At 50.6% G+C, this 27,648-nt stretch overlaps 1 protein-coding gene across 1 annotated transcript in view; it reads left to right on the forward strand.

Moving 5' to 3' along the window:
• The window catches only part of KIF26B (kinesin family member 26B), a 373,684-nt gene that overhangs the window by 321,922 nt on the left and 24,114 nt on the right, over window positions 1-27,648 (forward strand). The window contains exon 10 of the mRNA XM_037069373.1: window positions 6,519-6,678. Within this exon, the coding sequence (XP_036925268.1) occupies window positions 6,519-6,678 (160 nt within the window). The remainder of the gene's footprint in view (window positions 1-6,518; window positions 6,679-27,648) is intronic.

Genomic DNA, 27,648 nt, shown 5'->3' on the forward strand with positions numbered 1-27,648 from the left:
GGCCGACTTTAACTCCTGTCCTCAACTGTGTTTTCCCCCTGGGCCGTGTTTTCCCTGGGTGAACGTGGGAGTGCGAAAAATGTTTCCTTTATTCTTTTCAGCTGTCAATAATAGTAATAATAATAATAATCACAGCCTGCAGGGAATTCTTGTACTTTTGGCAAAGGGTGACTCACAAAAGACTTGACCCTGGAGCCAAAGGGCTTCCAAATGGCGGCAAGTGGAAAACTCAGGAGGGGAGGTAACCTCCCCCGGGAGGTGGCGAACCACGCTGAAAACAGCTCCGGTTCTGATTTCCCACTGCTCTGTACTTCTGCGCTCCGTTTGGAACCTGACAAGGGGTGGATTCCCGAAAACAAGAAGCAGGTCATGAAATTGCTGTGAATGTAAGAGCTTGAAACTCGGCCTCCACCACAGTGCAGGCAGTGCACCCCATGTCGGTACTTAACCGACCCTGGGCGCTTATTAAATATTTAACTTCAAATTCATCTTCTTCCTATTTATAAACTGCGGAAGCGGAGTGCCTTTGAATAATGAATTTAGGTTAAAGACAAAGGCAGCTACTGTAGATGACATTTCCGAAACTTCTTTGGGTGCTTTCTAATGCGTCTACCAACGAGGAAGAAGAAGGGCGGGAGGCCGGGCAGATGCGAGGGGCAGGGCCCCCTCCCCACCCCGCCCCCGCCCCCACCCCCCGGGTCCTGGAGATGTCGCCTGCCTGCCGCTGGGCCTGGCTCCTTGGCGGGGGAGGGGATCAGGCCAGGAGACACATGGCCTCCCAGCCCACAGCCGGCTTGATTTCTGTGCACTCATATCTGTTTAAAATGTAATGAGGGGATTAGGAGTGTTGTTTAAAATGGAAATTTTGTTTACTTATATGTAAGGAATGACCCCTGTGGACTTGGCAGCCAGAGCTCAATTAAGGGAAAGTTTATTAATTAGCCGCCCTGTGGGGGGAGCAGAGAGCAGAGTGGTGCCGTTAACTGGCCATTAGAAGCGCAGATGATGGATGCAGAGAGGCCTCTGGGGCAGTAACCGACACCCGTGTGTGCGTGCACCTGAAACGTATGCACATGTGTGCATTTTACACACACACACAGCCACACCGAGGCAGACAGACAAAACCGTATGAAACATGTCCAGTCACGATAGAGAAGAAAATTCTGTGTTGATGCATCGTGGTTTTGCAGGTAGCAGTAGGTTAAGCTTAAAATACTTCCCCAGTTTACAAAGTTTGGGGGGCATTAGTGGGTCCAGTTCTTCACCTGACAGGGAAGTTCCTTCGTTGCTCAGAGACATCTGTCAAGGCTGAGGAACCCCTCGGGAATGCCAGCGTTGGCAAAGGGACCCCAAAGTCCTTCTGAGCAGGAGCCGCTCTGGGAGTCAGAGCAAGACGAGACCAGTGGGGCTTCGGGTGGTCTGTTCACGATGTAGAAGTTTCAAGTCCTTGATAAAGATGGTTTTTAAAAGCATCACTTGGAAGAGTTATTGAAGCATGCGGCAGACTGTTGTCCAGGGTCAAGAACGACACTGTATCTCTGATTCATTCACTCACTCTATTGCCTCTGGGGGACGCTTACGGGCCAGGTGTGGGCTGGGCTGGCTGTGACCGTGGACTAGTGCCTATGACAAGTCTGATCAGGTGATTTCCTTAAGCTCAGATTTCTGTCCACAACCATCTGCTCTTTGTGTGTCTCGGGACAGCGTGACTCAGCTCATGCCCTGTGCAGGGCAGTGTGGTCCGTAGGACTCTAGAACCCCACGATTTGGGCGGTGGGTGTGGGACGAGGTCTAGCCAAGGGAGGCGTAGCCAGGCCTCTGTGCCTGCCACTGCACAGCCTTGTGCAGTAAGGGCTCCCACACTAGGGGGCTTGCTACAGGGCTGTCGTCTCCCCCTTGGCCGACAATGCAATGACAGTGTTATATTTTTAGACTTCCATAGTGTAATTTTGAAGTTCAGCGTAGCCCAGAACCCCCGCAGTAGCCCCACCTGGTCTGCCCGCCCCCCCCCCCCCATCAGAACAGCAGTTCTCAAGCTTCCTGTCCGCCCGTACCACTCTCAGCAGGTAACCAGCCTCCCCTTTACAGGGGAGAAGGAACTCGTCGGGTGTGTCACCTCAGCTGCTCTCCCCTTAGCCTCGGGACCTCGTCCCTGTGCCTCAGCGCCCCCACCCCCACCGTCCTGTAGGTCTGCTTCCTCCCACCCCGTTGACTTCCTTATCGTCCTGACCCTTCGCCTCTTTGGAGACCTCGAAAACTGGAACCCCACCCATCGTCTTTTCCTACTTTTGTTTTCAATCTCTCCTACCACCAAGGTCAGGGCCACTTCCTTTTGGAAGGGAGGGAGGTGGTTAATGTCACATTGCTAATGACATTAGCAGTGAAAACTCTGTCTCCACCTCACTTTTCTGTGTGAACCGCCTCCCCCATCTTTCCCCTCTAGGTCCTGCAACAGGAGGGATGGCAAGCCATTGCCTCATCTCACCTTGTGTTTCCGTCATTTGTGGGCTTGTCGCGGTCTCGTTAGGCTACACGTTCCCCGAGGGCAGTGTCCCTCCGTCTGTCCTCCGTAGGCCCACTTGTGAGTCAGTGCCCAGTCCTTCTGCTGAATCAGAAGGAACGTGTGCTGGACTCTAAGCCATGAATGAGTTTCTGGTGCATCTAGTTCAGCTGTTTCAGAAAGGGAGGGACCGTCCAGTCTTCTTTCTTAGGAGCAGATGGGGAGTTCAGAGACGCCCTTTTCTGCAACACAGTAGAAGACGGTCAGTTAACTGAGAAAATTAGTAAAGAAAAGGGAAATCCTGTAAAATAATACATGCATGTCATAAGCGTGTGATTTCAACTGATACGAGTGTGTATTTCATCATCAGTTTTCTCATACAGCACGTGATTTTCTCTCTGAGATGATTTTTCACGTCAAGGTTTTGACTTCCAGAAACCACATTTGTATTAAAATCTGGTTTTTGCTTTAAATTTCTTCTAACCGATTCAGGAACTTAAAATACACTTGTATAGCCAACTGGGTGTAGACTTTTTCTAGATTCTTAAAATTGTTTCCACTCTGTAATTTCTCATTCACACCTATTTTTAGCATCTTTTTCTAAAGGAAAAATAACTCATTTTTATCACATCTTTCCCAAAGCATTGCATTTGCTTTGGAAACGTGAGCTGTCTTTCCACTGTCCCATGCTAGTGGTGAGCATAGTGTTCGATTATGTTTTTACCTACAATCCCAAGTAGAAGAGGCACAACTCGATTTAGGGAGAAACCCCGCTGCTATCTATACCTCATTGTGGGGGACAAAAGTGCACGGACTCACTTGGGGACAGGCGGCACTGGCCACCGCCAGCACTGGCCGCCAGCACGCCAGGGTCACCGTGGAGAGCATTGGTCAACCTGGCCAGGGGACCAAGCACTTAGCGTTTCGGTGACTCCCAGGGCCCCTGTCACACTGCACTTGGGTCAAATCAGAAAGCGTGGGTGTGGGCGTCTCCATTATTTATGAAGATTCCAAGGCGAATCCAATGGGCGGCATAGTTGGGGGAACCACTACATACAGCTACGTTGTACATAGCTCTGGGCTTTCATGTGGCGTCCAGCGGTACTCACCTTCTACGAGATCTCAGGCAATTTAGTTCACATCTGGGAACCTCATCCTCTCTGTAAAGTGGAGCTGATTCTCACATTACAGGATTATCATAGGAACTGAGCGATGTCAGGAGAATTCAGCGTTTCCTGGCCCCACCAGGTACTCACTCAGAGAACGCCTGGGCCGATAGCTCAGGAGTGGGGCAGAATTGGTATGTGGCTTCCTGGGGGCAGAGTAAAACGATGTGATTTGGTGTGGGCAGAGTCTAGACTTAAAACGTTTATATCAGAACGTAAATACAGGAAGACTCAAGGCAGACTGAGTTATGTCCCTGTAACCCTGCAGCTGTGACTTCAGAAACCTGAAAAGTCGATAAGGAGCCCGCTTCTTAACTGCTGTTAATTAGCACCTATCTGGTTCATTGATTACAGCACTGCTTCCTCTCCAGCCACCTCCAGTGACATAAATTCCCAGTAATAGCTAGCACATGGCCTTGCGCGCTCACCTTGCACCCTTCCTGATTAAATGCCGCATGTGGAACTCAGAATTCTGTGACAGCCAAAACGCCAGTGGGTATAGAGCGGAGTCGCGTTCCCATTGTCTAAATGAGACTCTCATTTTGAGTCATGCAGGTGTAATTATAGGTATTTTATATATTATTCTTCAGCACAGCCAAACTGTGCCTTTGTTCTCTGTATTCTGTTTTACTATGTGCGCATTACGTGATGCGTTTTATTCCATTACATCACACGGTCGGAAAGTCCTAATTGGCCTGTCTTTGCCCTTTAATCTGTGGTGCATGTGGAATATCTGAGCGCCTCCTGTCTGTATAATTAGGTTGCAAAAGAGATGATATTTTGCTTTAAAAATAACTATTTCTCTCGCGTGCTACCACGACCAGATCTTGCCTGATAGAAAAATGGGACAAAAGGGAAGTAGCATCTTGCATCCTCCCTTTTGAGGATTTCCCACCGCGGATGGTGGAAGGTAAACAGAATGTCCCGTCCCGAGAGTGAAGAGTCCTTTGCTGTAGAGCTGCCCGAGTAACCAGAGAGCCTGAGTGGGGACGCTGTGCTTGCTGGAAGTGCTCCCCACCCTTCAGTCCTGGAGTTAGTGGTGGAAAGGAGGCTGTGCCGGGGCAGAGACGAGGTCGGGGTTAGGACAGTGGTTCCCGGATGCTCTCATCCCACAGCGTGAACCCCGGTGCTCCCAAGTCAGCGCTGCCCCGTGGCCCTGCCTGCAGGTACGTGTGACTGCCCAGACACCGCCTGCATGCCCCCTGCGCATCCAGGGGCCCAGACACCCACGCCCCGCCCCGCCCCTGCGTCAGCCTTCTCCACCCACCGCTCTCCCGCCTTGTGCCAAATGACCAGGCATCCACAGTGGCTTAGGGAAGCTTCAGTGTCTTCCGTCGCTGGGTTCCTGCCGTGCAGAACAGGGGAAGCGGGGCCACGCAGGGTGCTGTGAGCTGGGCCTCCTGGAAAGGCAGGGACCCGGAGGCCTGGGAGCAGAAGGGAGCTACTGCCTGGGGAGCAACAGGAGGACAATCTAGGAGCCGGGCCCAGCGCCACGCTACCCTGGGGGAGAGGCCCTGGGACAAAAAGACCACCTCATACTCCCGATGCCTCAGGAGCTGACTGGGGTCGCATGGTGTGGGGTGGAGAGCACAAGCCCTGAAGGTCTGAACCTGGCTCTCCCACTGCTGGTGTGGGCGTGGGTGTGGGCGTGGGTGTGGGTGTGGACCTCTTATTAAAAACAGATGTAATGAGCTCTACAGGAGATAAGATCATCTTCACATATTGAAGGCGTAGAATTGGCTAAATTTCTTTATATATGCACACCCAGGAACTAATCACCACAATCAAGGTAGTGACCTGAGCCATCACCCCACATGCTCTGTGGGCCCTTTGAAATCACCCCTCCAACCTCCCCCCCTTTTCTTGTCCGGCCCCTGGGCAAGTGCTGAATGGCCTCCGTCCTGTACATCAGTGCGCATTTACCACGGTCCCACACGAATGGGATCGAATCACCTAGTCCGCTCTTCTTGTGTGCGGTTTCTCCACTTAGCATAATTACGTGGAGGTTCGGCCACTCTGCAGTGCGTAGCAGCAGTTCATTTCTGTGCATTTCGGAGCAATAGTCCGTAGCCTAGGTGGGTAGTCCTTGTTTGCCTGTCCATCGCAGGCTGATGGATGTTTGTGCTGTTGCTGCTTCGGTTGGTTCCCAGAAGACGACCTGTCCCTTCATTAGGCCCGAAGCCGACGTGCTCTTGGGCCAACGCCTTAACTTCCCCAAACCTCTATTTTCTCATCCGTAACTCCAGGGCAAGAGCATCCAGCTTATGGTTTGAGTGTGGGAAGCGGGCGAGACTGACATTTGGGTGGCCCCTGTGCGTGGCCAGCACCCAGCAAATACTCGGGGCTTTTCCTTCCTCTGCGCCTGGTCGTGCTTCACCCCGATCTCGCCCTGGGCTGCCCGCCCGGTCCCCGAGCTGCGGGCCAGGGTCTGGGTGACGAGTGGCCCAAGCAGACGCTCACTCACGGGCCCTTCAGGTTTTGACTCGATCCGTTGCAGAATTCTGCTCCCCGAGGGACATGCAGGCACACGCCTTGTTCTCCTTTTATTAAGCAGGTACCTTCGCTGGAGCCTCATCCAGTTCAACCTGCAGGGATTGTTCGTTTGTTTATAGGGTGAATCAGTGGGTATGAAAGGGCAGCGACGTGCGCCAGACAGAATTTAAGAGAACTGTGGTATGTGTGACTCCGGCATGCTTTTGTTGGGGTTCTCTGCTAGATCATGAATTTTTCCCTTTTAGTTTCTCTTTTCCTCCCCCCCCCCTCAGATTTCCCAAGGAGCTACATGATAAACAGATGTGTGTTTGCCAGACACTAACCCCTCCTCTCTGTGCTTGTCTCCTCCCCTGTGGCAGTGTCCGGAGGCCGCAGCCGCCTACACCTCATTGACCTTGGCAGTTGTGTGAAAGCCCTGAGCAAGAACCGGGAAGGCGGCCCCGGGCTGTGCCTCTCGCTGTCCGCCCTGGGCAACGTCATCCTGGCCCTCGTCAACGGCAGCAAGCACGTCCCCTACAAGTAAGTGACTGACCTTCCTCCACGGAGAGTGGGGTGGCCGAGGGCTGGTGCCAGGGCTGGGCGCGGGGCTCCAGGTTCCGCGCCCTCTGGGAACAGCGATGATGCCGAGGGTCGGTCTGGACCACATGGGCGGTTCAGTGCCAGAAACGGGCCCTCACTCTCAGCGTGTGGTGCGTGGTCTTCCGGGTTCAAAAGCTGTGGAAATACTGGAATCTACCCCAGAGCTCAGGGGGGTTCAAGTGAGAGGAAATGGGACGTCACCTCAGGTGGGGTCTCCAGCCACAGCTGCCACTGGTGGGCTGTTGCACCTGTGGTGCAGATGCGTCTCTTTCTGAGTGATGAGAACGGGGCAGAAGGTTGGCTCACCCATCCCTTAGGGTTAGGGAGATTTAACCATGGAAATGACAGGGTGTCATGTTCAGTTTAAACTTCAGGTAAACAGTAAATATTGTGTGAGTGAGATTTATGGGAATTCTGTATTTTATCTAAAAATATTGCTCAGGAGCCCCGGCCAGAGTGGCTTAGCTGGTTAAAGTGTTGTTGTGTATACTGAAAGTCACCAGTTCAGTTCCCGGTCAGGGTACACGCCTAGGTTGCGGGTCTGATCGCTGGTCGAAGTGTGTATGAAAGGCAACCAATTGCTGTGTTTCTTTCACATCAGTGTTTCTCTCTCTCCCCGTCTCTCTAAAAATCAATGAACATGTCCTTGAATGAGAATGTTAAAAACATTTAAAATTCTACTTTTAAGAGGAAAGCTTGTAAAGCTTAGGGAGCTACCACGCCCCATGCCGTGCCAATGTTTCCCCCCATCGGGATTCTCCTGTCTCGGAAGCCTCACTCATCACACACTGAGGGCTGTAACCATGTGTCTCGTCAGCGTTACAGGGCTGCAAGGCTCGGAATGATGCGACGTGTGGGGAAGTTGTCTGTAGAACGTAGAGCACTGTAATCAGAATAAGTGAGCGGTGCGTAGCCTCATCTATTTAAACGGAAACAACGGCTGCCTTACGGAGTAGCTACGAGGATTAAGCAAATATAATTGGAATCATTTTTTGTAATCTATAAAATCCTAAAAATATGAGTTACTGTTGCGTAGGACAGAAAAGGTAAGTCAGGCTGTTTCTTCTACGGCGGTGGAGATTCGGGACAAGTCCTTGCGTTCTGCTTTTCCTCTGCGTTGACCGATTTTCTTCTCCGCTGGGGGGACCAGGGCGGGACTGGCATTAGGAGTATAGATGGCAGTTATAATCCTGGCTGTCTCAATGCTTGAAATTTGGAATCCTATTTGGATAAATCCAGGAAGGGTTTCCCCAGGCCTTTTCTGTGAGAAAAATATTCAAGTTGAAGGTTTATAAAGTTTCATCCAGTATTATTTCTGCAGTTGAATTAGCTCAATTTCTAATTATAAGAAGGGAAGAAGGAAAGGAACAAAGAAAGGAAGGGAGGGAGGAAGGAAAGTGGGGGGAGAGGGAGGAAAAAGCAAGGCCTAGATTGGCACTGTCAGGGCTGCAGACCTTAGGGAAAACGTAAAGGGTTACTGACCCCAGCTGGTTTCCCTTCCGTGGAAACAGAAACACGTCTCTTAGTGTGGTGACTCAAAAGATAATGATTTGGGTAAAATTCAAAATACCACCCTATGAGGTCACAGATTGAGTATTTTACTTATTTCTCTCTCATACTGTTTCTGTAGAGTGGCATGCTTTTACGATTTCAAAAAATAGCTGTTGAACGAATGCATTGCATATGTACGCATGTGAAATTACTTTTCCTTTAGATAAGTGACTTCCTCTTGGTGAAGAGTTGGGTTTTATTATAAACGTGTAGGGAAACATTCAGACTGGTCGTCGTGACTAGTTCAAGGTCTTCCGTTACATTAAGCAGGTTTAACATCAGCTTAGTCGTAAGGACCCGGCCACCTGCCCCTGGGGAGGGTGGACAGTGTGAAACCCCCGCCCACAATTCTCTGCAGATGTTTGTCTGCCCCGGTTCCGGGAGTTGGTTCCCTTCCTCGGCTCCTGCCTCCCAGGGAGGGATGAGCAAAGCGTTTCCTTGTTGGAAGTAGGCACAGCCCGGGCACGGGTGTGGTGTCTGAGCAGGACACTGCCACAGAGCCCTCCCAGTCACCAGGACCCTCCTGAAGGTCTGGCAGGGCCGCCCGTTGCTTGGTGCCAGGAGACGTGGTGGCCTGGCCATGCAGCCAGCAATGTCCTCAGAACGCTTGCTGGCCAGTGCCCTTGTGCCTGTCTCCCCCAGTCCCGAACGTCCATCGTTGCGTGTGAGCTTCGAAAGACCCAAGCTGTGGTAGTGGCTCAGATTCTCAGCCGCGGTGTGTATTCAATACTCGGTGCCCGCAAAGCGATGAATCAGCTCGAAACTATTCCCTTTCTAGGTGCAGGAAGCCAGGGCAAAGATTTACTCAAATCACCCAGCGGCTGGTGGCGGGACCAAACCCGCATCACTCTCGGCAGCCTCAGAGGCCTCAGCCGTTCTGAGCCGGGGCTGCCAACCCACTCCCGACCTCGTCAAGCCCCGCAATGTATTAGCTCTCTCTGCTCCGCACAGCACGGGCCTGCGGCCCAGGGGGTGGCCCCGATTTCTTTTACCAATTCAGTCGGGCTCTGAAGCCACATTAGGCAGCATCTTGTTAACATGCTCAACACCTTTCAGGGGTGACAAACCTTGTCTGTGCTCGGAGTTCCTTAGAAGGGGGAGCTTCCTGCCCTCGTGGTTCCCTGTTACTCCTGCTCACTCACAGGAGAAGAGCTGAAAACCAGACTCCCCATTTGTCACCCGCCCTCACCCTCCACAAAACACACACAACACCGCCACCTCCCCATTCGTCACCCTAGACAACTCCGTGCTCGGAACCCGCAGGACTTGTGTTTGCTTCTGGGAAATTAACCGGAATGTGCGCAGAGGGAATACAGTTTCTCCTCGTTTTTCTCCGTCGTTCGCCCAGACTATTTGTCATGTGAGGAAGGCGGAGAGCGGGCTTGGGTTCATTAGCCATCGCAGGGGCTCCCAGGGCACCCTAGGTGCGCCAGGATGGTCTGGGCTCTGCAAATGACATTGCCTTTGTAGATGACAGGCCGGGGCGCTGAGGGGTTCCCAGGCTCAGCCACCGCACAGGCTTGCTGGCCAGTCCCAAGTCCCCAGATCAATCCCAGATGGCAAGACTCTTCCGAAAAGCATGAGAGGAAGCAAGGAGAGCCCCAGGGGGTCCAACCTTCTACTCTGTCCTGTGCTGACAGGCTGTGCAAATGACTCTTGACTTTGGGGGGACTTCTTGCCAGGGAAATCAGCTGTAGTCCTGAGTGTTTTGACAGCACATTTGCAAATTTCCCTCCATCACTATAGCCACTTGCTGTTCCTCGCCATTTCTTGGGCAGTAAGGTCATAGGAGTCTCCCCATTTGATAGACAGGAAAAATTAAGCACTCAATGGATTGAGTGCTGGCCTGTGAACCGAAGGGTCACCAGTTCAATTCCCCATCAGGGCACATGCCTGGGTTTCAGACCAGGTCCCTAGTAGGTGGTGTGCGAGAGGCAACCACACATTGATGCTTCTGTCCTTTTCTTTCTCCCTCCCTCCCCTTCTCTAAACACGAGTAACATCTTTTAAAAAAGAAAGAAAAATTAAGTGGAGGCATTAATATGGATTCTCACCCCCAAAGCTCATCTTGTAGCAGTCGGTCCCCAAAGGGGCCACTGCAGGGCCTGTCAGTGTGAACCAGCTGTGGCTAAAGTGCTCTTATGTCCCAGCTGGTCCGTGGGACTACCGTCTCAGAAACAGGGACAAGTGCATCACCACCCAGTGCCCTCAAGGTCGAGTTTGGTCCCTTGGAGATGTTGTCCTGTGAGGGGGACAAGCCCGTGCGAAGTGCACCCACAGCGAGACTTCAAGCCTGGGAACATTTACCTCCATTTATGAGTGTTACTCCATTTGGAGGATTAATTACCTTAATGGGGCAAACGATTGTACTTTCTAAACAATGGGCATTTTAAAATGTCTTGGCTTCCCCTTAACAAGAGGTGATGGAAGAAAATCCCTCTGTGACTGTCTCATGTTGTGCCTGTCGCCCAAGCCCACTTGAACTGGGGCTGTGCGCCCCACCCCATGGCAGAAGTGAGGCCCGATGCCTCTTTTATGGTTGGGTCTGGGGTTGAGGCCAAGACCGGATCAGTCACCGGCTTCATGGTGGCCCTGTCTCTCTGTGGTAAATGTCCTGGGAGAAGCAGGAGGAGCCTATCACCAAGGGCTTTAGACGGCAAAAAAAACAGGACTACAGGACCCCTTGCAGAGATCACTGTCCCAAACCTGACAAGGACACTGATCCTCGGGGTCAGGGACGGGAGCACTTCCCCTCTTCAGGCCCTGGTGAGGCGTCAGGGACCAAGGTCACCTTGGGGAGCACAGCAGCGTCAGAGCTCAGCACTTCATTCCAATCGGCAAACAGCACCAGGAACTCAGACTCTAGTCCGTGACTTGTGGAGGAATGACATTTTTTTTAATCCTTACCTGAGAATATATTTTATTGATTTTGAGAGAGAGAGAGAGAGAGAGAGAAGGAGAGGAGGGGTTAGAGAGAGGCATCAATCGGTTGCCTCCTGTACAGGCCCCAACTGGGGATCGAACCTGCCACAGTTTGGTGTACGGGACGGTGCTCCAACCAACTGAGCCACCAGGGCAGGGCGGGAGGCATGACATTTTTTCAGTAGAGGTGTATTTTTTTAAGAATGTTGACAACTCAGAGCGTGAGTAGCCCTTGAATCTGCGGGTGGCACCCAGGGCAGCAGGTCTCAAACGCAGACGGCCCTTGCAGAACCCGCATCTCTGCAGGATCACGTCTCTTGTCCTCGCTCTGAGAGAGCGTTTCTCCCGGTAGCCATTTAGGTGTTGAGGCGTCTCTGCTTTCTCAGCACTGGAAACCTACCCAGGGTCTGGGCAGCTAGAGAGAGGAGCCAGTGGTAGGTATTAGCCACAGCATCCAGTCCCCCGGCTCACAGAGGAGATGATAGGTTTGTTTCTCTGGACCCAACTGAGTATTATTTCTGCTTAACATGGAATCAAACAGATATTTTGTGGGGAAAATGCAAATGAATACCAGTGCCCCAGATTTACTTACGACAACATGTAATAGAGAGAAACCCTGTTGTGAGAGAGTGCGTGTGCGTCCGTGTGCCTGTGATGTGAGACACACAACCACACAGGTGTAGTTAGCACCCTTTAAATGCACATTAATGCGGTATTACCTCCTGATTTACAGGGAGAGCATCAATTTAGGACTATTTGCACAAACTCCGCATTCCAGTGTATAGCGTTCCCTGTTTAGAAATAAAATAACCAAAGTCTCAGGTTGCCAAGCAACCGTGGCAATGATCGCTCTTAGTATCGCTCCTTAAAAAATACTCATCTTTATATGTTTTAGTGTCTGTACGGGTGCAGAGCGAGTGAGCTCAGGACATTCTCAGGACGTAGAAATGCCCGTCGTGGGGGGTGTTAGCCTTCTTCCCTGCTCTGATTCTTCCCTCCTACTTCCATTTGCTTCACCGGCCAGCGGTACCTTCATGTTGAATTGTGGAAAATTCCGGGGGGAGTGAGGCCGCCTGGGAGCCCGCTGGGGCCACACGCACTGGTCCCTCTGTGGCAGGCTGGACCCTCGAGCACTGCACATGCCCTTGTCGTCCTCGGGAACCACTTTCTGCCCCTCATTGGGCCTCTGCAGCAGGCTGTCGGGCTCCCAGCCCCCTCGCCACCTCTTGTCAGCAAAGCCACGGCGTACATTTTTTTTTTATCTTCAGTGGCTCGCCGGTTTGAGGATGAGGCAGAAATTGGGAGATGACTTGTCTTCTCATTGGCTTGTCAAGAGGTTTTCTTCCTTTATTACTGTGATTACGCATCAAACTATCTTCTCTCCAGACTCTGAACCAGTTGGCAAATAAATGTGAGAGAGTGATTAGGACGTAGGAACCCCTACCTGCCTAATCCTAGCAGAGGAGATGGGGGTGCCCCCTGTCCCCCTGCAGACGTGGGCCCCAGGACTCGGGAGTGGGCAGCGTGGGTCAGCAGAGCAGTCCCTTATCCAGAGAGCCCCGGGACCCAGGGGGAGGAATGCGTGTGACCTGCAGGGAGACAGACAGACAGACAGACAGCACTGGGCTCTCAGGGCCCAGGATCACATTAGCAGCCCTGCTGGGGCAAGAGGAGGAGCAGGGATGTGTTTCTTGTTCTCCCCAAGGGGGTGAGATTCCCGATGTACAGGCCTGCTGGGTCAGAGGGAGAAGGAGAAGATTCGCTCCCAGCATCACTCCCTGGTCCGTGTGGTGCAGGATGAGCTCTGAACAGGGGCTGTTTCACCAAGGGCGTGCGGCACCAAGTGCATGGTCGTTGTCCTCTTACCAGAAGCAGGAAGTGCTCCATGTTCTCTACCGGCTTTGACTTCATTAAGGACTTAGGTACTGTTCAGCTCCCACTCGCGTTACAGATGGAGAAACTGAGGCGAGGGGTGGGGCACTTGTCCTGGGGTGGGGGACGGAGCCCTTAGCTGCCCCCCCGTGGACATGCACTTGCCGGCAGGGTGTCGGGAAGGCTGCGGGGCTCAGTCGGTGGTCACTGACACGACAAACGAGGCGAGACAAGGCCGCAGGGCTCCCACACAACTTAGATGTGCGTTGTTGGCAGGGAAGCCCAGGCCCAGGGGCCACGCGGGGTCTGTCTCCAAGTCCCACCTTCTCTGGGTGACTGGGTGTTGGCTGCTTGGCGGCAAAGCAAGGGGAAGAGAAAGCGGGAAAAGCAATCTCCCATTCAGGACCCCCGCCACTTAGCAGGGCCAGGCGGGAGTACCGGGCGAGAATGTTAAAGTGAGAGGCGGGCCTTGCTCAGCCCCCGTGTGCAGGGCCCAGGCGGCTGCCGGGAGAGCAGGCCTGGGTCCCCCATTCACGGGCTCTCAGTGGGAGCCCGCAGGCCGCAGCTCACATTCTGGGCACCACTGGCGGGTGCTCTCAGCAGAGCTCAGCCTCTTTCACAAGCCTTTTTTTCTCTCCTTATTCCCGTCATCTTTCTCCTGTTAGAGCCTGAAGGTCCCTGGAGACATTTCACACTGCGCCCCCCACCTCCCTGTGAGTAGGAAAAAGAGCAGGGTGCTATGGGCTCTCCTGGGCTGTGGCGCCCCTGGACAGCCCCCCCAACACCTTGCTGGGTGGCCTCCGGCGTGAGAAGGGGGACCATTTCCCACGCCCGGCATCCGGGCACAGCTCCTGATGGGACGGGCTTATCGCCCGCCCCTCCCTGAGCAGGGGTTTCCAGTAGGTGCACAGAGGCATTCCTGAGCCAGCAGACCTCTGTCCGAAGAGGGAGGGGCTATCGCCCCGTCTGTGTCTGGGACTCGGCTGCGTACCAGAGAGTTAGGGGAGGGGGAGGCGGGAGGTGGGACTGACGTGGGGGCTGTCAGAGGGTGGGATAAGGAGCTTCCTCAGACAGCCGGCCAATGATGGAAGCTGGGGGGACGCCATGGGTGGCAGAGAAGAGAGCCCCCCTATCAGCTGGAATGTGTGACGCCCCCTCAGGCCGGGCTGCCAAAGAAGTGTGTGTGCTCAAGAATCTGTGGCTTCTGACAGAGATGGCCACACCATGGCACAGAGCCGCTGCACTGAGCTGAGACCCCGGGGAGACGTGGGTCCCCTTGCCGTCCTCCCGCGACCCCTGCACCCCAGCTAAGTCAGGAGCAGGGGAGGGACCGTGGGGACAGTGTGTGCAGTCGCCCCTTCAAAGCAGTCACAAAAATACAACAGTTTTACTGGGTTTCTAAATGTTACAACCCAGACTGACCTGGCACTATCTTATCTTGCGATCTGTTCCTGGATTTTCAAGGCCTGTGACTCTTTGGGCCAAGTGGCTGACAGTTACCTTCCGTGAAAACGGGAGCCTCAGGGGGTTGACAACAAGAACGTGGGGGCCTAATGTGCAGACACTCAGTTTACGGGAATCCAGCCCCGAGGTCCGTGTCCAGGCGGAGAAGTAACAGATTCCTGGGGCGGTGAGTGAGCTAGCTGCCCAGGACTTCCCTCGGTGACGCTGGCCTGGGGCCTGGGAGCGGGCCGAGGTGGGCCGCGGGCGCCGCTGTACCCTCAGCTGCAAGTGCACCCATTGGCTAGCGCTCGATTCAGGTGTTTAAGGACATGCATCTTTCATATACTTTGGCCTTGAAATACAAACCAGCTGTTCCCGGTGCTCAGCCAGCCACAGGGATGGGTTCCAACACTGAAATGAGACTTGCCTGTGCTAGATTGGGGAGAGGGGGGCTTTCTTCCAGAGAGAGCTTCAGGGCTCACCTTGACAATGCAAATCATCTCACCTGACGCTTCGGGTCCCCAGCGATGCATCAACTTTAACTCCGATATTCGTTGGGCTCCTCGCGGTGCTCTGATCGGCCCGCAGACCTGGCTGAGGCGCTCAAGCAGCTGACTTTGTTTCATGTCTGACGCAGGGCACCAAACACACACAGGGAATAATTTGGGAATTGCACAACAGAGCGCCTATAAGTTCCTTCCTCAGTTTCATTCCTCATGCACGCCTTCATTCAAAAATGTTGATTGGGCCCCTACAGCAGGCTCGAGACACCGGGGAGAAAACACAGAGTGACAGACGTCCCCACCCCTGGGAGCATACACTCCAGTGGGGAGACGAGCGCGGTACCGCAGAACCAGTGGGCTCCAGTGCCCGCCCACTGGTGGGAGGGAGGGTTCTGGGAAGGTGCATGGAGCCAGAAAGACTAGTAACGGCCCAGGGGGCAGAGGTGGTGATTCTGAGGCCCCCTCCTCATCTGCTCCCATCCCTCATCCATTCTCCCATCCCTCGTCCGTTCTCCCTCTTCCGTGTTTTCCAAAGGCTCCCGTAGTCCGTCCTTCAACCTCCTGAGCCACTCACCACCGTTCCATTCTTTGCTAGAATCACGCAGATATACTGCCTGATGCAAATCACGATAAACTGCTGGGCAAAATGCAAGCCTCCTGGTCTGTCGCTGATTGTTATCTTTAATGATGACTAATCGTCTTATCACAAGTCATGCTACTACCCGAAGGAAACAGCCAAACGGGGAGCGCTTTGGGTGAGTTTGGGGTCAGTGCGCAGGGAGCCCAAGATGCCCCTGGGCTCCCACAGGGTTACGAGCTTACTCAAGAATAGCTTAATTTAGACACAGTTATGCATTTGAAGGGATGGAGCATACAAATGAGTTGAGGCTTAATTCATTTGAAAACTGTCTGGGACATTAATAGACCTTCCATCAGAGCACCCAGCTGTCCATTCTCACCTGTTTCGCAATTGGTTCGGGCTCAATTGAGCATTCAGAGATTTCTTTTGTCCGTGCAAATGAGGTGATAATTCATTTCGTGTGTAATTGAACAATTTTCAAATTGTTATATTCATGCAGCAGTTAAGTTGTGCCAAATGGTCTAATGTACCTACTAATTCTTTAAAGCAGAGCTGAATTTTACTTTGATGTAACGGAGACCCGAAGAACTAGGGAGGGCGGCGTGCGTGTGTCACTGGTCTGAAGAACAGTGGGCTGGAAGGGATTTACAACAGTCGCTTCTTTGGGGCAGCAACCCCAACAAGGGCTCATCATTTTTGTTTGTCCTTACCGCTCCTCCTCCTCCTCCAGTGAAATTAGTCCACATTCCAGACAGTTTCTCCGTTTGAGTGAAAGGAAGGAGGCGTGGCAGGCTCCGGCCAGAAGCATCGGTGTCTTGGCTTTGGGACCTGATGTGACCGCTTTTCCGGGCCTTGGATGTCCTTGTCCTTAAGGCACCGGGTCAGTTCTCTCCTTCAAAGTTCTCACCCAGGCTCAGGTCTCCCAGGGACCTGGGCATACATCCCTCAGCAGGAATTCTGCACGGAGGCCTCCCTGCCCCTGTCGTTTGTAGTGAGAGCATTTTTATGTGGTTTTCTCAACCGAGTTCACGAGGGAAAGTGCCATGGCCCCTTCTTTGTTTGTTTGTTTTTGAGGTTTCTTCGGGGTGAGGCCGGAGAAGATTTTAGGCTCACGTGCTCCCCGGGGCTGCCCGATGCCCTTTTAAAATGCCAGTCTGCCGCCCCCCCCCCCACCCTGGGCGTGGTGTTGGCTNCATGGCCCCTTCTTTGTTTGTTTGTTTTTGAGGTTTCTTCGGGGTGAGGCCGGAGAAGATTTTAGGCTCACGTGCTCCCCGGGGCTGCCCGATGCCCTTTTAAAATGCCAGTCTGCCGCCCCCCCCCCCAACCCTGGGCGTGGTGTTGGCTACAGTCCAAACCCTCGTACGGCCCATGAAGCGCTTCAGAACGGAGGCCAGACCCAGCTCTGTCCAGTCTCCTGACCCCCACGCCCCTTCACACCCTCTCACACCCTCGTGCTTTGAATAGGATGCGCCCTGTTCACTTGTTCAGTCCCTTCAGTGAGTCGTTACCAAGAACACACTCGCTTCCGGTCCCGTCCTGGATTTCCTCCACGTTAGTGAGCTTGCCTCTTTCTCCCACATGCTTTCATTATGAAATGTGCCGTATATGCAGATTTAGAAACACACTGGCCCAGCCCAAGGTAACCAATCGGATACCGGGGTGCCCCGGCACCCAGCCAAGCAGCTAGCCCGTTCCGACGCCTTTGCAGGCCCCGGAGTGCTCCTGTGACTTCAGTGCCCTCCTGCCTGTCCCAGAGCAGACCGTGCGCTGGCTTTGGGTTTCCAGTCCCCTTGCTTCCTTACAGTTTAGCCACCTGAATTTGTGTCCCTAAAATACATCGTTTAGTCTTGTGTGGTTTGGGCCTTTGCGTGAATGGAATCCCACTCTCTTCCCAGCCCTTCTGTAACCTGCTTTTTCAAATCAGTGTTTCATTTTTGACATCCATATTGATGTGAGTAGCTGCAGTTGGGTGCTTTTCATTGATGTGTGATTTTCCACTGTAGGGAGGGACCACAGAGTACTTGTTCTCCTGTCGATGGATTTATATATAGGAGATTTAAAAAAACTGTTGGATTTTGTTCAACCCATTTCTGCATCTAATGAGATGCTCACATGCTCTTCTTCCTGTAATCCCGTGATATGGCAAATTACATGAATTGAGTTTCTAATATTACAAGTCCTTGCCTTCCTTCCTGCTTATTCTTTATGACTTAGTTCACATAGTATCTCCTCTTCGAAGCCTTCACTGACATCCTTTCTCCCCTCCTGATTTTTTGCTCAAGGAAAGTTATTTCCCTGTTCCAACCCCCTGTGCCATTCTCTAGGTTTTTCATGGTAGGCACTGATGTTTAATTATTTATGTTTTTTCTCTCCTATAATAAGAGCTCATCAGGATAATGATAGTCTTTTTCTGCAGGTTCCTTACTGTGTTGGCGCTCATTTGAATTGAGTCAACCTGTGCCAAACCCTACCTCCCCAGGAGCAAATACGCATCCGCCATCGGCCTTTAACGTTTTGGTGGCCTGCCTCATGCCTAGAGGCCACCTTTGGCCACGAGACTTTCTTCCTAACCATCAGAGCTCCATTCTCAACTAGTACAAAGCGTGCTGCTGATGGTAGAGATGATGCGGGCGTTCTGGGGGTCCGGTGGCCCTTAGGAACGGGACCCACTGTCCCACTTTGCACAGGAAAGAATTTGAACGTGAGCTAGCACAGAGTTTAAAATGAAAGCGAGTTTGTTAGGGAAGCAGAGAGAAGGTTAATTCCCAAGCAGAGCAGCAGCCCCCCCCCCCCATGAGCAGAACTGGCTTCCTTTATTGAGATTCGTTTAATGGGGAGGGTAGGACATTCAGCGGGGGAGGGACATTCAGAATCTTTCTGGGAAAGGGGTGGAGATTTCTCAGAATTCTGAGCATGGACAGCCATCCTGTGTCCTTATATGGGCTTTTCCATTTCCAATCATGGGGGGGGAGGTGCTGTTTCACCTGCTAATGTATCACAGTGCACACATACTGAGGCTGGGGGGTATCATAAGGCGAAATTAGTCGCCATGGACCAAGCTGGTCTTGGAGGGGGGTTTAATCCATACATTTGTTAGTGGGGGCGGGGGTGGTCTTACTTCTTTGGTGACAGTCCTGGAGCTTTCTTTTATTGCCGCGCTTTTGCCGTGGGCCCCACCTCGATGTGAGCTGTGTAGGATGTGGCCCGTCACCGAAGTGAGAGCTCTGCTTCCTGAATCAAATACCAGGGAAAATACATTCACTCTGCCAGGCTATTTTGACAATTTATCGAACGTCTGTGATGTATGAATTACACAAATTAGAGTGCAAGGCATGAAATAGTAAGGCATGTGTGAATATGCCTTCGGAGGCCATAATAAATAACAATGAAAACAAGATACAGGATAGATTCTTCTTCACAATCACAACACTCCGCATATCTAGAATCAGGTAGAAACATACCTGTCTTGTAATTCATTTAAGACGTTTAGTTACTGGAACTACCTCCCTACGATGACCACTCACCACATGGGTCGTTGGAGAGGGTCTCAGGGTGAGGGAGTTCCCAGAGAGGACCAGAGCTCTCAGGAAGGGCACTGTTCTGGTGAACATCCCCAGATTTGGGGATGGCCGCTCAACCGTTGACGGTGCCGTGAATCTGGAGCTACACCTGGAAGACCATGTGCCGTGGTTGCAAGGAGGACACTGGGTGAGGGGCAGGAGGCGGGAGGGGCTTGCCCAGCTCTCGTGGTTAACCCCCTGCCAGGAGTGAGGTGGCAGCCCCTCTCTCTCGCTAGAGCCCGGGGAAAGGCCCATGGGCTCTTCTCACTGCTGGTTAACTTGGCCTCTGTCCACTCTACGGAAATGGACAAACCCCTAGCCCAGAGCCCTCCCCACCACGGCCTCCCAGCCTCCCGCCGACTGAATTCTGAAAGAGGAAATCTCCCCGCTTGCTTTCATGCTGGGAATAATGAAAACCACCTGGGCCCCTGCCGGATTCTTTCCTGCGGAAAAGGAGAATGGCCGCCTTTAAAAATCATACCATCTGACCTTTCAAAGAGCCAAAGAGTCTTTTCCTCACCGAAGCCATTCATCTGAGCCTGTGATTTGTAAATGAAAAGCACCAGGTGATTATTCCTCTAAAAGCCTTGAGGATGGAGGCAGAATCTCCTTTTGGCATTAAGTCCTCCGTTGGAGGACCCATTTTAGGACCTGTTTCACGAGGTCTCGGAACTGGAAAGAGCAGCAAGCAACCACTTTTGGGGTACAGATGGTCCCCGAGTTACAGTGGTTTGACTTGCAATTTTTCAGCTTAACTGATGTGAAAACAATGTGCATTCAGTAGAAGCTGTGCCTCAAATTTTGTATTTTGATTTCTTCCTGGACCAGGAATTTGTGGGGCAATACTCTCTGGCGGGGCTGGGCAGTGGTACCAGCACCAGAAATCAGCCAGACGAGGCTGACTCAAATTTTGTAGTCACAGCTGCCCGGGGCATGTACAAGCAGGTGACAGGAATCTCTGTGGTGGCCCTTGACGGAACCACTGCTAGTAGAGCTGGTAAGGGACAAAACTGTGTGCAAGCCAAGTTGGTCCACCTTTCTACTCCACGCTGGTGCCTCATCCACTGAGGGACCCCTCCCCGCCCTGCGGGCACCTCTGCTTTTGTGCTGCTGGGGAAGGCCCAGTGCCCACCTCTGCCCACCCCTCCTCCGGTTGGACCGGTGTTGGGAGCCCTGCACTGTGGATCTCATTGACCTCTAACCACAGTCAAAACTGGCCTTTCCTGTGGGTTACCTTTTCACGTCCTGCTGTGTAGTAGGGTAATGTGCTCTCCTAGGTCAAGTTCGAATGGTAACATCTAATATTCGAGCAGTACGTACGAGTTCCCACTCTTCTCAACCCTGTCAATACTTGTCTGATTTTTAAAACATTTGGCTGCTTGCATCTCCCCGATTACTAGGAAGGTTGGGTGTCTCTCACATTTGTTAGTATCTCTAGTTTGTATCTTTTGCCTGTTTTCTGTAGCACTGATTATCTTTTTGTTAATCAAAGCACAGAAATTCCTTTTTTTTAGATTTATTTATCTATTTATTTATCTTTAGAGAGGAAGGGAAGGAGAGAGGAAGAGAAATATCAATGTATGGTTGCCTCTCCTGTGTCCCCTGCTGGGAACTGGCCTGCAACCCAGGCATGTGCCCTGACTGGGAATCGGACCACGATACTCTGGTTCGCAGGCCCACGCTCAGCAGAAATTCTTTATAAACTTGGATTCTGCTGCTCCGTAAATGTTTCCCCCTGGCACCATTTATGGGGTTCCCCAGGGATCTGCGATGCACCTTTGGCCATAAAACACAAGTCCAAATCTGGGCAGGTCTGTGTCTGGTCTCTCTGTCCCTGTGCTGATACCAGACTGACTTCCAACTGTGGACTTGGTGAGTGTTCTCTGCGGTGTGTTTGTTTTCCACGGTACCCCTTCTGCTCTTTGTCCTTCCTTCTCCGCTTTCTTTGGTTTACTTTGCTATGCCTTATCTCCCGACTTCAGGCGGCTGAACTTCACCGTGTCACACTTTCTTGTCCTGTAACATAAGCACTTCATTCTATACACAGGTTGGCAAAAGTAGGTTTATAGTTGTGAGTACGTGAAACACAGAGTTCATACTTGTATTCTTCTTCTTCTTATTGTATTATTTATTTGTATTACAACTGTAAACCTACTTTTGCCCACCCCTGCATATGATCCGTTGCTCAGTCTTCGAGAATGATGATCATTTCACTGTCATTGGTTTAAAAGATTTCCTGTTGTTCACTATAATTCCTTTTTTTGATCCATGGTTTATATAGAAGTATTTACTAATTCTCAGAGTTATTTGCTTCCCTTTGAGGCTCGATTTTAGGCTTTGCTAGGTCAGGTCTAGAACATCTGGGGCTAATTTGGTCCTGCCATTGGGGAGGGGGTGTCTAACAACACCATCCTCACCATTATCATCATCAGTAGTAGTAGTAGTAGTAGTAGTAGTAGTAGTAGTAGTACTGGGCTCTCCCGAGGACCCTGTCCAGTCTCACATGCATCATCAGGTCTTCCCACTCTGTCTGCTTCAGCGCAAATGATCCCTCGTCCCATGGATACATCTCCCTCTCTCTCTTTCTCTGCCCCCTCCTTCCCTCCCTCCAGCTCTCTCCTTTCTTCCTTTCTGCTTTGCGCCCTCACCTCACCCACCCCACCCGCCTGCTCTGCCCGGCCCGCTCTCGGCTCGTGGCCTGCGAACCCTCTGTAGGCGGCGAGCGTGGCGCTTGCGAGGCTCACGTGGTTCATTTCCTTTCTCTCAAGGGTGACTTTTCTCTGCTCCTGTCGCTCAGTGTCTGAAACCCTTCGGTTTTCTGGTTATTTGAGTCTGGAAAGTAAATCTAGTTTCTGTCTTTCCGACAGTCATTTCTGATCTTTTTTTTTCCCCCCTCTAAATGTCTTAATTTACTTAACCATGTTAATCAACGTTCTGTTGTTTATTTGTGGTCTATGTTCGAACTTCTCGTGCTCCTACCTGTTATTTCTGCAGGGCCTTTCCCCTGGAGCCTCATTTCCTTGGGTGTTTATTTTCCCTCGGGGGTATGCATTTTCCTTGGAATCTTGTGAGAATTCTCTGAGACCTGGAGTAAACAGGGGTTATTTAGCCTTTGTATTTACTTCTGCTTGCTGCCTGGGATCACTACCAGTCGTAGCCCGACATATTTTAGGCCACCCACACATTGAGAATTAAAGCTGCAAAACGGTGTTAATCCCGCCTGTGGTTCTTTCTTTTTTGCTCAGGGCCGAATTCCCAGACAGCTATGTCTTGTGTGTGTGAGGGGGCAGTTGCAGAGATGAACTTTTCTATTAAATTCTCACGTTGGGCAGGCTTTGGGCTTTGTCCACTGTTTTCCACACCCTTTAAGGCTATGTAAAATTAAAACTAAGCTGAATATTACCTGGCTTGGCAAATGTCTTCAGGGTGAAAGCAAGCTTCGGTGTTCTGCTTGCTTCTCTTGAATTCCGAATTCATTTATTCTTTGGCAAGAAAATTCCTTACTCTTTTACAGGCCCAGCAATGCGTTTAATAAGATTTGTAAGAATATATTATCCACAGTGTTTAGCTGTACTCGATACTTTAAGGTCTTTTAGGTAAGTGGACTACTAGGTTGCTTTTGCTAGTCTTCTGTGTTTTTCTATGAGACAGCTCTCCCTAATGGTATCTCTCCCTATTCTAAATGACAACGAAAGGAGCCATGTAATTTACTATCCAAACCTGGATATTTTTGAGCGTGAAAAAGGGGTACTTAATTAATATGATTTATTTCCTGAAATATTTTCTGACAAAGCTATACTAGTGGACCTATATATAAAATAGCTCTATTCAAAAATTACCTTAAAAAATAAAACGATTTCTTACCAAAAGTCCATGTGCATCCAAGTAAAAAAATTAAAAATTAAAAAGAATTCTTTCAGAACATTGAAACAAAATAAGTAGCAGAATTATTCTTCAGACACTTTTGTGTCTTTTAATTGTTTTCACCACACCTATAGCTAGTATCCTGCCAGTGGTCTTTTTCTTAAGACGATTTTCTTGTAGTGGTATCTTAGAGCCACAGAGATGTCTTCTGTGTTTATCCTGCCTCTATATTTATGTGTGTGTATGTGCATGTGTGTTAATGTATAAAATTTTCTGTTTTTCTTGGTAGAGTCATAGTCTGGTTGAAAATAATTGAGAACTTATGTGCCCCACAACCAACTAAAGTTCATTTCAGTGGAATCAGTTTCTCAATTCAGTAAGAATATTATGTGTTAAAGTTTCGAAAGATCTTCCCCCAAGTCAGTTCCATGAGCATCATTGTAGAATTTCAAAGTTTAATCTCTGTACTGTTCGTTTTTTGCTGTCTGATGCTCGTGGCCTCCTTGCTTTTGCAGGGATGCATTTTAGAGTTCTCCTCCCTGTTCACGAGTTTTGTTTTGTTTAATAATTGCAATTCATTATAAGCTGAGGGTTTGGGGTTTCGTTTGTTGAGCAATCGAGTATGGGTTTCCCACTTATTTTGAGCAAAGTGCAATCAAAATTTAGTTTCCAAAACACCAGTAGGACACTTTTTTTTGTAGGACACTTTAGAAAGGTTCGTAAAATATGTTTTAAAGTTAAAACCGTCTTTTTGTTTTGTTAACGGTTTTCTTCGCTGTGCAAAAAAACTAAGAAAAAGAGTTCAAAACTGCCTAGTGTCAGTTTCTTCATTTCCTGTCATTTAACCTGGTTCTTTAAAGTCTCCAACATGTCTCAGTTCACTGGTGACAGGCAACCAAGAAAGAACTGCTCGCTCCCCCAGCGAAATCATTTTTATTCAGATAAGTTTTATCACAAAATGTCTGTGGTTCACGTATAGTTCTTCGTATGTAAATTTGGCGGATTTTGACAACAGCTTGCATTTCTCTGGGTAGAGACAGCGCTGTGTTTCCGCGCTATTAGGAGCTGTGTGTGCGGTAACCAGTTCCCAGTGCGCTTCACACGAGTTTCTCCATTTCCTGGGAACATTGTGTCTTCAGGTATGGACTCTGCTCACTGTATATATTGCTCGTGTAAGTAGAGGTCGTGGAAAGAGAAAGAGAAGGTTTGTCTATGTCTCTCCATCTTACCTTTTTTTAAGTATTAATAATACATTGTTTGAAAAAAATGAAAAACTCAGGACAAAATGCATCTGACTGGACCAGTATAACAGGCATCAGCAGACTTCTGGGACCGACCAGGACCCTGCGGCCAGCCCAGTTAAAAGGCCTGCAGCGCAGGGGTCCTGTCTCATTGGTGTTTGTGACTCCAGGGCTTCCTGATGGCCCAGCTCCATCCCAGGTTCTTAGCCCCTGTGTGTGGGGGGAGCCACCCCACAAGCTGCGTGTGTGTGAGTGCAGAGGAAGAGGGCGGGCATTTTCTGGCTTTGGCACCAGACCCCCCCAAATTCTGCCCTGCGGGGAGCTGTTTCCTCTGCTTCAACTTCACTTGTGCCTTTGGCAACGTCTTTTCCACATGCCAAAGGCCTTGAGCTTGACTCTACAAACTGCTTTATCAGCCCTGTTTACCCCAAGCGCCCTGCTGGAGGCAAACGTCTTTGCACTCAAGACCTTGGGGTCCATACGGTGTCGGTCAAGGGAAGCCCTGCGTCGTCCCACAGACCTGGTTCACAGACAGACTTGACTCTGCCGGAGTGTTGACTCAAAGCGAGGGCACGCTGGTGGACATTCCTGCAGAGGGACCGGATAGTGGCCATGGCGTAAATGTCTCCGTGGGCTGTGATATGTGAATAGGCTGTAGCTTGTCCTCCAGACCACTTCCCCAGGCTGTCTGCCATCGCATAGGGGACACTGAGCCTGGCAGCTGGCACTCTTTCAGCCCCGGGCAGTGGTGTCTGCCTTGGTGACATAGTCTAACGATGGCTTCCATGAGGAAGAAGGAAAGGTCACATTTTAGACGTTACAGAGGGAGGAAGCCGGGGAAGACTTCTTTCTATTAGGTACTTATTTCAGTGTTTATGGAAAGGCAGCTCTATGCCAGACACTGTTAGGTCCCTGCTGTCTAGAAAGAAAAGAGCTGTTCTCTGCTCACGTGATTCAGTTCTCAGAGATGCAGGCGACATGAGTGGTGCTTACTCTCCAACCCGGTGACTTCCAACCTTGTTCATCTCATGGCACACACAAACTAATCACTAAAATTCTGTGGCACACCAAAAACTACGTTTTTTGCTGATCTGACAAAAAATTTGGTATAATACTGATTCATTCACATGGAATGGCTATTATTGTGTTGGCTGCTGTCATTTTTAATTTGACGGTATAAGGGAAATGAGGTCAGTGCCCCTGACTAAATAGTCAGGTATTGCAGGTTTTCAAACCTCTTGTGGCGCACGGGTTGAAAATCACAGATCTCACCCACCGAGAGCCTTTAATAGCCCTTTGGAAAAGCACGGAGATGTTTCAAAATTAAAAAATGGAGGAGAGGAGAATGAAAGAAGTTGCATAAGGAAGATGTAATTAATTGCTAATTTGTAAGCCTCTTTTCACTGGCAGGAGTTTGAGAAATTGCCCAGTTAAGAACCTTGCAGGGGTAACAGTGATGAGACTCTGAACTTAAACGACCTTTATCCCATGTAAGAAATGACTTTGAAATTGGCCCTGGCTGGTGTGTCTCTGGATTGAGTGCCAGCCTGTGAACCCAAGGGTCGCTGGTTTGATTCCCAGTCCGGGCATGTGCCTGGGTTGTGGGCCAGGTCCCCGGTGCGGGGCATACGAGAGGCAACCACACGCTGATGTTTCTCGCCCTCTCTTTCCCCTCTGTAAATATAAATAAATAACAAATTTAAAAGAGGAAATACATTAAAAAGAAGTATATTCTTTGAAATTGAACTTACCAACTTAAAATATGCAAAAATTGTGCTGCAATTCTTTTTAATCACACAATAAATATCATGGGAAAACTTAAGTTTTCCTTAGTTCACCTAAAGAAATGCATGATTCCTTCCTATCAAATTTTGTTAAAATTTCATGGGCTCTCAAGTTATTAAATGAAAGAACTGTGGTCTCTGTATAACATCTTGCCTCAGACTTGCACCAGGAAACCATCCTTGGACTTCCTTTCTTTTTAGTTCCTTCTAATTACCAAACACTGGTCCTTGTGCCAGAAGCCACTGCAATTGGCCTGTTTTTTGAAGACGGTGAGGTCATGGTTTTGCGAGCCACATGTGATAACCAGAAGGCACTCTTGTGGAGTTGCCCTCCTCCAAGTGGGTTGCACCCGATTTCAAAAGCAGCTGATCACTAGGCAGCCCATGGCTTTTAAGTCACCCCAAGCTGGGGCCGGGCAGTGGTCTGCAAGTAACGAGAAGCACATGGGACAAGTATTTTTCAGTGCAAAATAGCTTAGGCAACCTTCGGTCACTCTTATTGACAAGCTCGTCACAGGAAGAGCAAATATGGGGAGGCCTTTGAACCACAGATGCTAAAAATGTGAGTTAAAACTTAAAACGGATAATGGTAACCCAGCCTGAAATGGGGTTACATCTGCGCATCAAAGACCACTATCAGGAGATTGAGAAAACAGCCCCCAGGCTGTGAGATAATGTCTGCAAATCATACGTTTAATATCCAGAGTACATAAAGAATTCCTACAATTCAACGACAACCACGAGGTTCCACAGTTAAAACTGGACAGCAGACTTGAACAGACATTTCCCCAGGGAAGATGCACAAAACGGCCGGTGAGCACGAGGAAAGATGTATACCAGTGTCCGTCACTAGAGAAGCCCAAACAGAGCCACCGCGAGATGCCATCACACACTCACGAGGAAGGCTGTCATCAGAAACAGCGAAAACGAGTGTGGACAAGGAGGTGGGGAGGTGGGAACCCTTGTGCACCGCTGGTGAGGATGGGAAATGCTGTGGCTGCTGTGCCAGAGTGTTCGGCAGTTCCGCAGCAAGTTGACCTTAGAAGTGCCGTGTCAGCCAGCTGTTCCTCTCCTGGTCTGTCTGGGAAAAGTCCAGCCGTTCTTAATATAACAAGAACTGTGTGAGCGACATCGATGTAGCCTGGCAGCCAAGGAGAGTGGACTGGAATGCGCATGCGTGAACAATGGCGACTTCACTGTACTGGTCAGTGGGGGCGGTAGGCGATGAGCATGTGTACTGTGTGGGTGTCACATTCAAAATGACCCAGCGAGTAGGACGGTGAATCTGCATCAGATCTTGAGTGAAGCTGGAGCATTTCTCCGCAGAAACTATTGGCATGATTCGGAAGCCTGCAGCTAGGGGCAACTGGTGACTGGCGGCCTCATCACAGCAATGCACCTGCTCACGTGTCATGTCTCAGGAAGGGTTTTTTGGCAAAGCATCAGATTGCCCAGGTGACTCAGCCCCCTACAGCCCAGATTTGGTGCCCAGTCGCTGCTGGCTTTTCCCAAAATTGAAGTCACCTTTGAAAGGGAAGAGATTTCAGACCATCAGTAAGATTCAGGAAAACATGGCGGAGCAGCTGAGGG

This window comes from Sturnira hondurensis, unplaced genomic scaffold, assembly GCF_014824575.4.
Source record: "Sturnira hondurensis isolate 20B ecotype Veracruz unplaced genomic scaffold, ASM1482457v3 Scaffold0018525, whole genome shotgun sequence".
Classification (NCBI taxonomy): Eukaryota; Metazoa; Chordata; class Mammalia; order Chiroptera; family Phyllostomidae; genus Sturnira; species Sturnira hondurensis.